Source organism: Amphibalanus amphitrite, unplaced genomic scaffold (genome assembly GCF_019059575.1).
Source record: "Amphibalanus amphitrite isolate SeventyFive unplaced genomic scaffold, NRLGWU_Aamphi_draft 000087F_arrow, whole genome shotgun sequence".
NCBI lineage: Eukaryota > Metazoa > Arthropoda > Thecostraca > Balanomorpha > Balanidae > Amphibalanus > Amphibalanus amphitrite.
Genome location: NW_024881583.1, coordinates 295,214 through 308,406, shown reverse-complemented (window position 1 = coordinate 308,406; position 13,193 = coordinate 295,214). Strand labels below are relative to the sequence as shown.

The following is a 13,193-nucleotide window of genomic DNA, read 5'->3' as shown; positions in this document are numbered from 1 at the left end:
GGCGCGTTGCTCGGCAGAGCCCAACGGGGCGCGGGTTAAGGTGGGATGGTCACTTTAAATTGACTGCTGAAACACATGTGTTATCTTCTGTCCCCGCTCCTGCGTCATTTACGGGGACGGCTGCAGCTGCTTGGCGCTCCATTCCAAGGCCAGCCCGTCTGGATACCTACCACCTGACGACCGGTGTCCCGGGGGCCGGACGGCCACATCAGTCGACGTCAATCAGGGCCGGGGACACGACTGTCGCCTATTAGTCTCACAGCTGCGCCCCTTTCCGCGTACCCGTGCCAAGGTCAGCAGGGAGCTGCCGCACCCCTCTGCATCACCGGCATCCTCCCCACGCCCTACAACCGACTGACTCTCTCTCTCTCTCTGTCTCCAACCTGAGGAAATATAAATAAATGTTATTACAAGACACATCATCAGTGAAAAAAAAATGGAATGTCTCAACTGTCAGCCGTAACAACACAGCTACTGCTTGCCTCACAATGTGATTCCTCAGTAAGCCCGCTGCGATCCCGCTGTGCCCCTGCTGTGCCCCTGCTGTGACCCCATGTGACCCTTAGTGTCCCGCTGTGACCCGGTGTGACCCGGAGGCCTGTGACCGGACAGGAGCGCTGGCAGGCGGCTCACCGGCGATCGCTGGCGCCGGTCACAGGGCCAGGAATAGGCGGTCGTCGGTCGGCGTGGCGCCCTGCCCCGTCGGACCGTCGGCCGAGCGAGCTGCCCCTGCCGACGGCGGGGCGCCGGGACCGACGAGACGCGAGAGACGTCGAACCGATGCAGTTGTCTGCTGTCGGCAGTGAGCGGCGCAGGCCGACAGGGGACGTGTCTCCGTGATATTCCCCGCTCGTGACGCACACAGAGTGAGGCTGCACGGTGCTGCGGGAGGTTCATTGCTCGAGAAAGGCTAAGAGGCTTTGTGAGATTTCAGTGAACATTGCGGAGTGGTGATCTGTGCCAGCGTCCGGACACGACAATACTTTATAGCTGAAGGTCACGGGTCGTTTCTGTTTATACCTCTCTCCGCTCTCGGTCCTTGGGTTTCGCACCGTGAGGTGAGCTCTCCCACACTTGTGGACTCCGGCGATCAGGCGCTGCCATGGTCGAGCTGCGCTCTCACAGTGTCGAACGGACTACCCTGGAGCCGCCGCCCGCCGGCGGTATGGTCTCCAGACAGAGTAGCACTGTCAGCCGCAGAAAGCGGGGCCGCCGCTCGCGCTCGGCACCCCGTCTCAGCGACTCCAACAAGCCCAAGAAGCACAACAAGTACCTGGACACAGCGAGCAGCTCGATCAGCGCGCTGCCGGGTCGGATACAGCTGACCATGCTCAACAGCGGACTCATCCCCATCGGTCAGTGAAACTCACGGGCCGACACGGCCTCCGGTCGGGTGTGCTGATGGGCGGGAGCGACTTACCATGATGGGAGTGGTCCCTATTCCCAGTTGCACAGCACATTCATTAGGAATTATTGGAAAGCAGTTGTTTCCATTTATCTACCCGTCAGATGGAATGATGGAATGCCTTTTATTGATAGCTGATAAAAGAAGAAACGATTAAAACGTTCTTGTGAATAAAGCAAATATTTTAACTAAAGAGAAGTGCATTTATATTGCTTAAGTATTATGAATGGAACAATAGCGAACTTATTTACGTAAAGTATGACATCTGGGGAAGTCAAGTCAGACAAAACTCTTTAACCCACTTTTCATAACGTTAGGTAAACGTCGTTAATCGAAATCAAAGTAGGCCAGAACAGTTTTTGAGTCAAACAACAATAACACGTTCTCGATCATTGCGACGACGGTGCAAATGCTATTTAAGGACATTTACCATCGACAAATGAACAAGTTAATGCTTACGTATTACTAGTAAAAACTGAACAAAATGGGACTTATGTATTGTAATATGTTTGCTTTGCGTATTTACTTTGCTTATCCCTCGCCGGCCCAGGGGGTTGATGCACACACCCCCCCCCCAAGGTTCTCGCAAATGCGCCGCCAAATTTGGCATACCCTCTGAGGCAGTGTTTTTGCACCTTCCCTGAAACTTTGGTCTCTGTCATTTAGGTTAGGTCACCAGGTCACCAAAACCGGTACAATGTCAGGGTAAAATTGGACTATAATAGCGGCAACGGAATCGCTGAGCCTATCGTTGATAGCGTACGACTAAGAACCGTACGACTTAGGGCCACCAAATTTCAGACATAACTGGGCAGCCATTTGACACGTGACGTGACATAAGAGTTTGGTGTTCCAGTGACCTCAGGTCAGGTCACAAGGTCACAAAAACCGGTACATGGTCAAAATGGCACTGAAAATACGCTATTTGTCAATGAAATCTAGAGTTGCTCATCGATTTGATTCAAACTGGCAGGATATGCTAAGCTCACCGAGTTGTATAACCTCCATCCAGGTTTTCAAAGTTTGGGTGACCTGAGGTCATCTAGAGGTCACGATAAATTATCAGAAAATTTGTCTGAATTGCTCCAATCGTAAAAATGTACTCCAATTCAACATTTTTGTGTTGTTTTAGCTCCGTTAAAGATGAATTCAGCGTTTGCTTGCTGAAAAAAAAAACACTTAGGCCAAGTCATCTGAGGTCAAATGAGGTGAAACTACGTCTTTGCTAATAACTTCGCACACAATGAGGCTTCAAAAGTGAGACCTTCAAAAATGGTGTCGTTGTGTTTCTTGTGATCAGCCGAATCGAATGATATGCCATATGGTGCAATTTGGTTAACTTGAACTTAATTAATTAACTTAAGATCACTTAAAAAAATTAGGAAAATTTTAAGATCCCTTAAACTTGTAGCAAAATATACCATTCGATGCGCACGGACGTGCTGAGTTCAGTGGTGCTTTTATTTTTTATATCTTAATTAGATAAAAAGTTTTAAGCGAAAACTTGTGAACCGTTTTAGCGAAATTTTTCCGTCGTACCAATCTACCCCTGGCCGTCCGTGTTATGGAATTAAGGCCCTGTCCTGGCGATGGTTAAAACTTTGCGGTAATAATCTCTCCAATGAAGACACATGTGACCCTGATAGCTCGTCAGTTGTTTGTATACCCTAATAAATGTCGCTATAAATTCATCTTCTAAGGTTATTTAAAACGGTCATCTGACAAACACGACAGGAATAAAGCTTCACGATTTACTACCTGACATAAATTAGACACTGAATGTCAGCAATTAGACGCGATCATACCCTCAATAGCATGCCGCTTTATTAGTCTATTATGTTAAATCATCAAGCTACCTTAGTGATAAAAACTCCGAATTTCGCTTGGATTTGCGAAGAGAAGTCCGAGATCTATAATTGCTTACAACCTACAGGCTTCTTACCACCTCATTGGTCACGTGCAGAATGGGGTGACCGTTTCCAGATGGCCTGTCCCTGCAGGTGGGCTCTCCGTCGAGATGGACTCAGCCTCAGCATCTTTCCGGTTCTGAAATAACTTTAGTATGTTGCTTTTCTTGGAAGAAAGACGGTGTTTTATTTACGTTCAAATGTGTCACTTTTATACATAGGTAATGATTAAAAAGAAAAGTAAAAGCCCAGCATGGTCTATGACTATGATACAATTGTCATGATTTAGAGCATTGAACCATGAAAATAATCAATTCACGGAGCATATTAAGTCATGTTTTTAAGGTTTGAATGCTGACAGCGAAGACACATATCGTTAATTTTACCGATGTTTTCTTCACAGCGGAAGAGGACAAAGCCATTCGTGCTATCCCGAGGAAACCGATAGAGAAAAACAACTTTATCAAGTACTGTGAGCAGCACAGAAAATATCCGATACTCTTCAAAGTCGAATTTCAGGTAAGAGTTGTGTTGCCATGCTAGAAGTTCTCACCCACCGGCGTTCCATTTACTCACGTTTATGACTGCGCCACTGCTGTCATTTGCCCTCCTTTCTACCCACGCACGGTCCTTTTACACACCTACAGACGTCCTTAAACTGTCAGCAGTCGCTCCAACAATGCTCGCCTGGCGCCGGAAGCGGCCGTTTCCGGCGGCTCTCGGTCCAATTAGTGGCGTCTGTGGCGCACCCCGGCAGTCGCCACTCGGAGCCAAACTACCCTGGCAGCGGGCCCGGGCCGGGCCGGCCACGGCTGGCCGCGTCCAGACATACAGTCACACCGAGAGCGCTGGCAACCAGTGCCGGAAAAAGGTACCGGTCCGGACGGGGATTTGTGGAAATGCATGAGCTCTGGAGTCTCGAAATGATCGATGCAATGCGGCCGTCGTATCCCGACAGTTCAATAAAGTTGCAGCCAGTAGTCGTGCGTGACAGTGTCGTTTTTGTGCCTGAGCCTAGGCACGCGCGTTTTTATATAACGTCTTGTTCAAACGACTTTTTTTCGTCCATTGTGCCTCAGATTTTACCCTCGAAGGCACTAACAGCCATAAAAAAATGTAATTGCATTTCGCCGTTTGAGTTGCGGCCCATCCTTATCTTTGGTCGACGATACTCCATAGGTAAGGCCCGATACCACCACCGACCACCAAGCTCCATAAGGGTTCGGAATGTGTGTGTATTTTTTTAAATAAAAAAACAGTAAATTTAAAACGAAAAGTGTTGTCCAGTTAGTAAGCATCCGTCAGCTACCCATTTCCTGTGTTCCAGACGCTGCCGGATACGGATTCTGCCTTGCAGTCTTGTTTCTGGGATCATATCAGAGCCCTTTTGACATTATCAAACGGGTAGTTAACATCCTCCACTGCGTACTAGCCTCAGCGTGTTTAATGTCGGCTGTCGTTCTCTGAAAGTGGTCTGCTATGGTTGGATTCACATCAGACAGACCGTCGTCCGATACCGCGCTCTGAAGCAGCTCATTTCGCTGGGATAACACGGGCGTCCTCAACTCTCTCTGGTCTCCTACAGATTTAGGTCAAATGTAGGCACATATCCGCCAGGTTGATAGCATCAAACAGCACACTGCGTGCTTTGATGACCTCACAAAGTATTACTCACATTATGAGAGACGGTTACCACCCAAGTCGCTTCCACACACTTTAGGCTTCACTGACTTACACGTTTCTCAGCCGCCTCGAGATCCTTAGGGTGCAATTTGAGTGCCACACCTGACCTATTGCTGACCACCCAGCAAGCATCTTAAGCCGTTCGACTCGAGTAGCACCTGACTCTGGCCCATCGCCTCCAGTCGTCTGGACATTTCCTGGATCGTCAGACGGCCAACTCCGACTAGCCGTGTCGCAGTGCCCAGTGCGCATGAGGTTAGTGTTTGCGCTGGAAGCGGCCCAGCCGCGGTGACGGCCGCTGGCCGCTGATCGGTGACCAGTGGCACCCGGCTGCCAGCAGAGTGTTGCAACACCGGGCGGCGAAACAGCGAAGGTGTGGCCCGCTCGGCGCCCCCGGTATTCAGGCCACCCGTGTGGATGGGGTGTCAGATCAGTGGATCAGGGGCTGTCGATGCCGCTCCGAGGCCGGCCTGCCGCCGCGACTGTCGATAAGTGTTTGGCTTCTGAAGCATGCGTTCGGCAGCTTGGCAGGCCATGCAACTTACCATGGCGTATGTGTTCGGAGCAGGGCAATCTATGCAAGTAGGAGAGGTCTCCACATTCCGCCCAGTCTATAAATACATAGCGTAACACCAGTCACCGCTGTCCGTCTGTCTATTTTCCTCTCGCCGGCGCGGCCGCAGCGTATACACACGCTCACTCTTGTTGGCAGCAGTGTGTGAGTCACGGCCGGTTCCGGTGCCCGGGGTGTCTCTCGGCACCTTTTCGGGACCGCAGCGCCGTGTTCGTCACGGACCAGTGACGTCAGCAGCAGCTGACTGGCCGAGCTGACGTCACAGGTTCAGTGTGGCCCGACCCTCAATATTTAGTGTTGTTGTCGATGGACGCCGTCTGCGGAGACGTATCGTCTATCCAGCCGGGTCGCGCTGCGGCTCACGGGAACTTTCGTCGCCAAGTGCGCTCGGTTGAGTGTTCAGTGTCCACAGTTCAGCGGCGAGTTCGGAATTGGTTACGTCAGGAGCGGTGTTCGCGTGCCGCGCATACCTCCGTTAGCGTCAAACACAGCGGTCTCAGTGGTTCGCTGTCTCGGACCACCGAGATTGGAATGGTCCGATGGAGAGTGAACGGCTCACATTACACACAGTGACGACGTCCGGCAATTAAACACAAACGCCCCCTTCCCCTCTCATTCACTCAACCGCTTGTCTCCATTCCTGTCTGCCCAGTGCCCATCTACCTATCCCTCTTTCTCAGTATCTTCCCTCACCCTCCCTCTCTCTCTCTCTCTCTCCTTCTCCCTCTCTTTCCCTTTATCTCTTTTTCTCTCTCTCTCTCTTCCTCTTCCTCCACCTCTCTTTCTCCCTCTCCTCTCTCTCTCTCTCTCTCTCTCTCTCTCTCTCTCTCTCTCTCTCTCTCTCTCTCTCTCTCTCTCTCTCTCTCTCTCTCTCTCTCTTTCTCTCTCCCCTGCTGACAAGGCAAACAGTCCACCTGTTGAGTTACCGCTCGCGGGGCTCGATGACAGGCCTGTCAGCAGCACGCTTACATCACAGATGACAAACACGAGACTGACGCCGAACTATCTATCGCTGGCACGCCGTGACTAAAAACCGTGCGTCTCATGTTCTTGGCTTAAATTATACCCGCTTTGCCAGGCAGTTGCGTAATACGAGACAACGCTTGTATACCACACAGATAGGCATGAGCTCACGGCTGAAGACCATTGAAGGTTCATTGAATTTGAAAACGCATCCTTATTAGCAAAGTAAATATGAAAATTTATCGGGTGCGTGGTTCGGTGTATGTCGGGTTTTCGTAATACACACACAGGGAATATAGGTTTTATCAGACATTGCCGTTTACTATGCTGGCTTTACTGATTAGAAACTAGCTTAAAACTTCAACTGAATCGGTTGCATCCTTTTTCAGCACGCGGGACGGGTGGAGGCACATCCCACAAGACATGGCATGAAGACGTGCAATGAGACCAAAAATCAGAATCATCGCATCGTTCCTTGTAAGTAATAGCATTTTTATCCACCCTCTCCATTAAGTATCATTGCTTCACATCAGCAGGAATGATGTAATTTTTGTTGATTTAGTATTATGTAAGTCCGAACCCCCCTCCAAATGTTTGAACAGCCAATATAATCGTCTGCCTCAATTTACTCGTTGAATTCGTTTCGTAGACTCATCCATTCAACTACGGCCGCCATGCAATTTTGAATATCAGTTTCAATTGAGCTGTGAGTATACTGACTCCCGAGTCACTCATGCTGTTCTGGTGCCACAGATGACTACAACCGAGTGGTGCTGGAGCCGCGGCGGGACCCTGACTCACCCGACTCCATCGAGTCCGACTACATCAACGCCTCCTACGTGGACGTGAGGGACCGGGGAGGCGCGGCTCGTCGGCTAAAATTGCTGGCAGCGCGCTGTTCATGGCATTGCATTGTAATAGGTGTATGTCAGCGATATTTTCATGCAGCTAGCTCACGAAGACGTTGTCGATCTGTCTGGTTCGGCTACCGTTCAATTTCCCGTTCCACGGTATGCAGTCCCCGCCCTTCGGCTGTTCCTTTTTCATGTGCTCCTCAGTTTGTCAGGGCTGTTTTTCATGTGCCTCCAATTCGTCCAACTATCCGTTTCTCAATGTGTGCCAGGATTGTTCATCTGTCCGTTTTTCTGTACAACTCCGACCAAGCCATTGTCTCTGTCAGCTGCTCCATTACTTCTTCTGTTCTCTCGGTCGTTGCTGTAGCTCGTTCGTCCGTTTGTCATCCGTCCCGTGATACCTTGATTAACGGTTCGTGATTCATGTATTGTGACTCGATTTGTCCGTTTTGGCGTCGGCAGAGTCTGCTGAAGCCGAACGCGTACATCGTGACCCAGGGACCGAACGAGCGCACAGTGCCCGACCTGTGGCGAATGGTCTGGAAGGAGCGGTCGCCCTGCATCGTCATGCTCACAAAAACGTTCGACTTCATAAAGGTAAGTCAGATAGGACAGGTGCGCTTACGGAATACGAGTGCCTTTTGCGATTGAGCGTGGAAGCGCGATTGGACTTGTACTTCTTGGCACTTGACATACTCTCGCTATTCGAAGGTGTTAACAGCCAAAAAGGTTGCAGTCTTATCTACTTTTTCGACCACTTTGTATGACACTTATAGGCTGGAGGCACCGTGACATTGGGATTGTTATGAGCATTCAGATTTCAGAACTTCACATTTAACGTTCACAACACCGACCATCTATCCATCTCTCGCTTACCAGCCAGAAGAAACGCTGTTTTACAGCAGGAATGCGCGCTTCGTTTGTTACTGTTCTAGGTAGGTACACAGCTAGGGTGTCTCGAAAAATAAAGTTGACATGCCTATAGCCCAAAACATTTGCAATCGAGTCTGCTGGTTTCGAAAATCGCAATTAAAAAATTATGAGCCATTGTCTTCAACAAGCGCAGTCGCGATTTCCAAAAGCTTGCACCTACTTTTCGGGCGTTGCAGTCTCCATTGGTTTTGCTTGGTGTTAGTGGCAGTAATAATACGGTGGTTTTCACGAAAGTCTCAGGCAGAGTTCGTGGGTGAAGAGTTTAAGCGTAGTTTCAGGTCAGTAGTTAATTGGCTTTATTTAGTGTAGACGTTGTCGATACACTTTTTAAAGTCACGCCTGTAATGCGACCTTCGCTTCAGCGCAGCTAAACTCTGGGCAAACCACGGCCGGCACCAGCCCATAATCTCAGTCGGAACTCGGACCAGACACGCTAGCGCCACAGACGCCTAGTCGACACTCGAGCCCCTCGAGCCCGACCGCGGCAGCAGCACAGTGATAACTTTCGTCTGCTCTAACCATAATCATAGTACCCAAGCCACAATTGTGAGCTGTCTCGTGTCCAGAGCCTACTTGCCACTTGCCGAGGACGAGAACGACGCCCGCTGCCGCCTGGAGGCTTGGTGAGTTTCACCTCGAGGGGCTGCGGCCGCGCCAGTGTTGATTGAACTCTCGTGATGGTGTCGACTGTCGATGTATGCATTGGTGGTGAAGTTACTCATTCATTCTCAGGCCATGGCAAAGCCCGGTCCAAGTACCCGTAACCAGACCGTGGTCCCGGTCCTGAATGTCCACCCAGCAGAGCTTCCTCCATCTCCAATGGTCTCTTACACTGGCGGATCTGCAGGGAGAGGGCATTTAGGGCTATGCCCCCTCAAAGGCCTAAAGTGGCCTGTTTGCCCCCCCCCCCCCCAACGATAATGAAACATAGTTCAATCAGTGCGTGGCCCAGGAGCCGAGTTAAACAGGGGGTGTTTTACCACCTCCCGGCCCGCAAAGGTTGCGCCAAGCATCGACCCGGAGCGGGTTAACTGGTCGACAAAAGCAATGTGAAGTGTTTATACAAAGTGATATAAAGGCATGGGTCGGGTGGGTTACCATTTCTATATTTTTTCTTTCTAATTAAAAAAAAAATGTTCATCGTGTCAGGGCTGTGACGAAAAATAACTGGCCTAAATCCGATGAGAAAATAGGATTTGGGGTTACGCTAGGTTTGGCTCCTAGGTACATGAGTTGCCCCCTCCCCCCCAAAAAATGCAAATCTGGATCCGCTAGTCTTCCTCGCACGCAGCTTCCGTGGAGAAGCGATGTTCTCCGATGATTCCTGAAGCAGAGGAATGCTGCTAGCGCAGAAGAGTGTCGCAGAAGCGTGTCGGCCATGACGGCCGATATCATTGTCAGCCGTGCGAAGTCAAGGCTCGACCTCCCACTTATCCGGACAAAAAAATTGGAATGGAGTGCGCTCAAGAGCAAGACAGAAACGTAGAAAACGCCGTATATCATGTGTGTTGGCATTCTTACTGCATTTTACCTCGTCAGCGACATGGATATTAGCTTTTAGCATAACCTACTGTCAGCAGGATGATTATCACTCAGGTAGCAATTTTTGGATATGTTGCGCTAGGAAAGTGTTTTAGTAAATGTTTATGCAACAAATGTATTGATTCGTTGAAAGATCGCAAGCTGAAGCGAGAACGCATTTACACGGTTTACGTGAGAATAACACCGAAGAAAGCCTATGGAGACTGCAACGCCTGAAATTGTCAGGAAAGGGTTACAATAGACGAGGTGCGCTGGTTCTTAACATTAAATGAAAATTTTTTAATCATCATTTCATGTCATAATAAGGCTAGATGCAAGTGGTTTTTGCTATAGGAAGTGAATTAATTTTTTTGACCCCACTTTCGAGACACCCTAGTACACACCATTTTTCCGGAGCAGTTAAGCAGTCATCACCACGTGTTAATGGCGCATCTGTTAATGACTTGGGAGGAAGACCAGCTGTGTTTGCTGACACCGTGTGGACAGATGGTCTTTCTGGAGGCAATTATCACCAGCGATTAACAACACCTGGGCAAATAGCACCACATGTAAACAGCTAAAATATATCGCCGTGATAACGATCAACTGTTGACGCCAAATAGGTTTATCCATGGTATTGATGAGAGTCAACAGGCATGTTACGGTCATTTATGTCCCACGTCATTATTATTATAAGACAGATAATGAACGTTAGGTTGGTAAGAAATCTAATTTCAATGTGAGTGAAATCAACCTTGCAGGTTTTATCGGCATGCTTCAAACAACTCTTTCCAAGTGCTGGACCATCATAAATGTGTTGTGCTTAAATTGCCTACTGTTTCCATACCATCATCATATAGTTGCGGCGGAATGTAAACCCAGGAGGTACAGCATGCTGAAGGTCTTTGATACACATACCTAACCATAACATTGTATGCAGTAGTGCCACTTGACTTTCCTCACAACCGATGTAAAATATTGTAATTATCTTCAGGAAACTGCCCTCCTATCGAATACTTCGAATATTTACCGGTCTCGCCAGTCATGGCTGCTTGACCTACTTGCAGTAATCTTGCCTCCGCAGTCTAGTATAAACTCAATCTTCTTTGGCACGTTTCTGACCCGGCCTTTGAGATAGCGGAGACGCACACTCACTTAGGCCCGGACCGAGCTGCACTCCGGGCGTCTGACGCTCTCTCTCTCCCTCTCCCCCTCTCTCTCTCCCTCTCTCTCCCTCTCCCCCTACCTCCCTCCCTCCCTCTCTCTCTCTCGCTCTCGCTCTCGTTCTCGCTCTCTCTCTCTCTCTCTCTCTCTCTCTCTCTCTCTCTCTCTCTCTCTCTCTCTCTCTCTCTCTCTCTCTCTCTCTCTCTTCATCATTCATCACTCTGGCCTGGCCTGGCACATCCTTTTGACCTTCGGAAAACGGCCATAACACACAGACACTAGCGAAAACAACACATGTTTGTCGCGTAATATTGCGTTAGCCCAGCAGCCACTTGGCAAAAATGTGTGCTCAAATGCTATTAGCCGAAATGGGCATGCCGTTTGCGGTGCGACTTTATATTGCGAAATTCGGTTAGTAGAGCAAACTGGAAAACTGGTCAGTGACATGTCCTGTCGCCGGCCCGGGGATGCGCGTCCAGTGTACACTGCACTACCTGTCCCGCACAATTGATGTAGCGACCAGTACTAATGATTGTGATAGTTTCACACAATCTGTCGCTGTCTCTCAGGTGATGTGCGTCCAGTACTGGCCGGTGCAGCTCGACAAGGAGGAATCCTACGGAGGAATGCACGTCACCGTCCTCAAGGAGGAGCAGCTGGCCAACTTTGTCATCCGCAGCATCCGTCTGCGCCACGGCAACGAGGTGAACGACGGAGGCCTATTTCAGGGGTCTTTTAGCGGAGCTCCCGCTCCCGCAGCCTATGCATCACAATTCACACATCATTCAGCTACTGCCAGAATTGCTTTAAAATATTGAGTCATTCATTTTTTTTTTCTTATTGGCATTACGGTTGGAGCGGGTGACATCAAAGGTTTCGCGAGTTTAGATAATACCTAAGTCTTTCCGCCAATATAAATCCAAAAGCCCGCGAGCAAATTTTATTTTAGTATCACCTTGTGGATTGCTTGAATCTTGGGAGTTCCATGACCGAGCTGGCGTTGTTTGTCGGCACACAGCGTTGGGGAAAAGATCGTCCCGAGTGCCGAGCCTCCCACCGGCGCGGCGTTTCCTCTGCACCTCTGTGCTGTTTTGTTATCCAACTGCCACCGGGTGTGATGCATAGTGTGGCCGACTGCTCAGATTCCAGGGCCACTCAGGGAGCCGACGCCAACAGTCGGGAGCATCTGTCAAAGCAAACAATGGCTGGATGGAGGGGAGAGAGGGAGAGGCAGAGGAGAGAGCGAGAGGAAAGAGGGAGAGACAGGTGTTTGTCAGAGCACCAACTCCCACGGAGAGCGCAGCTCTTCAGACCGGCAAAAATAGCCACGTAAACATTTAGACCAAAATAGACAAGGATGTGAGCTTAAATAAACAGCAATCCGCAAACAACTTTGGATGAAAGCATGTGATTAGGTGGTGGGGAATATAGCGGACGTTGAAAACAACAAATAAAAGGAGATACTCGATTTGGTACGCTTGGCGAAACTAAAAAACGAACGTAATTTCGTTTCAACTGAGTTAAGACCGTCGACCGAAAACAAGAATTGCAACTCACCGAAGCAAAGATGCTTCCCAGCGTCAAGAGAACTTTGTTATGCAGATCATTTCGAGGCCAACTGGTAATTTGGCTATGGATAGCTCACAAGCAGCATCGGTAAAAGTCTATCCGTTTGCTATTACATGTTGAATAACCAATGTCCAACCAGTTCTGCAGGGGAAGTTTCAGTTTTATTTTTAGCGTAACCTCAGTCTAAAGAAGACTATTCAAAGTGCATTTTTGTGAAAGCTGAAATAAATTGTTTGTGTCTATTGTTGCAGGAGCGGTCGATTCTTCAGTTCCATTACACCGAATGGCCGTGCCACTCGTGTCCATTCTCGAACGCGATCCTCGAGTTCCGGAGACGAATGCGCATCTGCCTGAGTAACCGCGTTCCGGACCTGGACGGACCCATCATCGTCCACTGCAGGTCAGTGAACTTCTTTCCCACTTTCCCAGGGCGCGGACTGGCGGTCGCCGACCTGCTGTCTGGCACTTGGGGAGACAACATATTTGTATTGTGGTGGCCGGGTGGCAATCAATATCAATGGGTACTGACGCTGCCAAGGTTCTGTTATCAGAGCAATGGCTGGAGCTGTTAGTGAGGCAAATACAAATATGTATCTGTATGACTTAATTCCAGGGGAATG

General features: G+C 49.4%; 1 protein-coding gene and 1 long non-coding RNA gene across 3 annotated transcripts in view; one reads left to right on the top strand and one right to left on the bottom strand.

The window, feature by feature from the left end:
- The first annotated feature begins 704 nt into the window (after positions 1-704).
- The window catches only part of LOC122379955 (receptor-type tyrosine-protein phosphatase kappa-like), a 29,078-nt gene continuing 16,589 nt past the window's right edge, over positions 705-13,193 (top strand). For both annotated transcript variants that reach the window (XM_043362650.1, XM_043362651.1), the window contains exons 1-7: positions 705-1,355; positions 3,716-3,831; positions 6,922-7,009; positions 7,286-7,377; positions 7,849-7,983; positions 11,574-11,708; positions 12,825-12,973. In XM_043362650.1, coding sequence (XP_043218585.1) covers positions 1,103-1,355; positions 3,716-3,831; positions 6,922-7,009; positions 7,286-7,377; positions 7,849-7,983; positions 11,574-11,708; positions 12,825-12,973 — 968 coding nt within the window. In that variant the 5' untranslated portion in view covers positions 705-1,102. The remainder of the gene's footprint in view (positions 1,356-3,715; positions 3,832-6,921; positions 7,010-7,285; positions 7,378-7,848; positions 7,984-11,573; positions 11,709-12,824; positions 12,974-13,193) is intronic.
- LOC122379956 lies at positions 11,930-12,838 on the bottom strand. Its single transcript, XR_006256259.1, has 2 exons — positions 12,562-12,838; positions 11,930-12,209 (listed from the first exon to the last, which is right to left on the bottom strand). It is a non-coding gene; the product is annotated as an uncharacterized LOC122379956 (long non-coding RNA).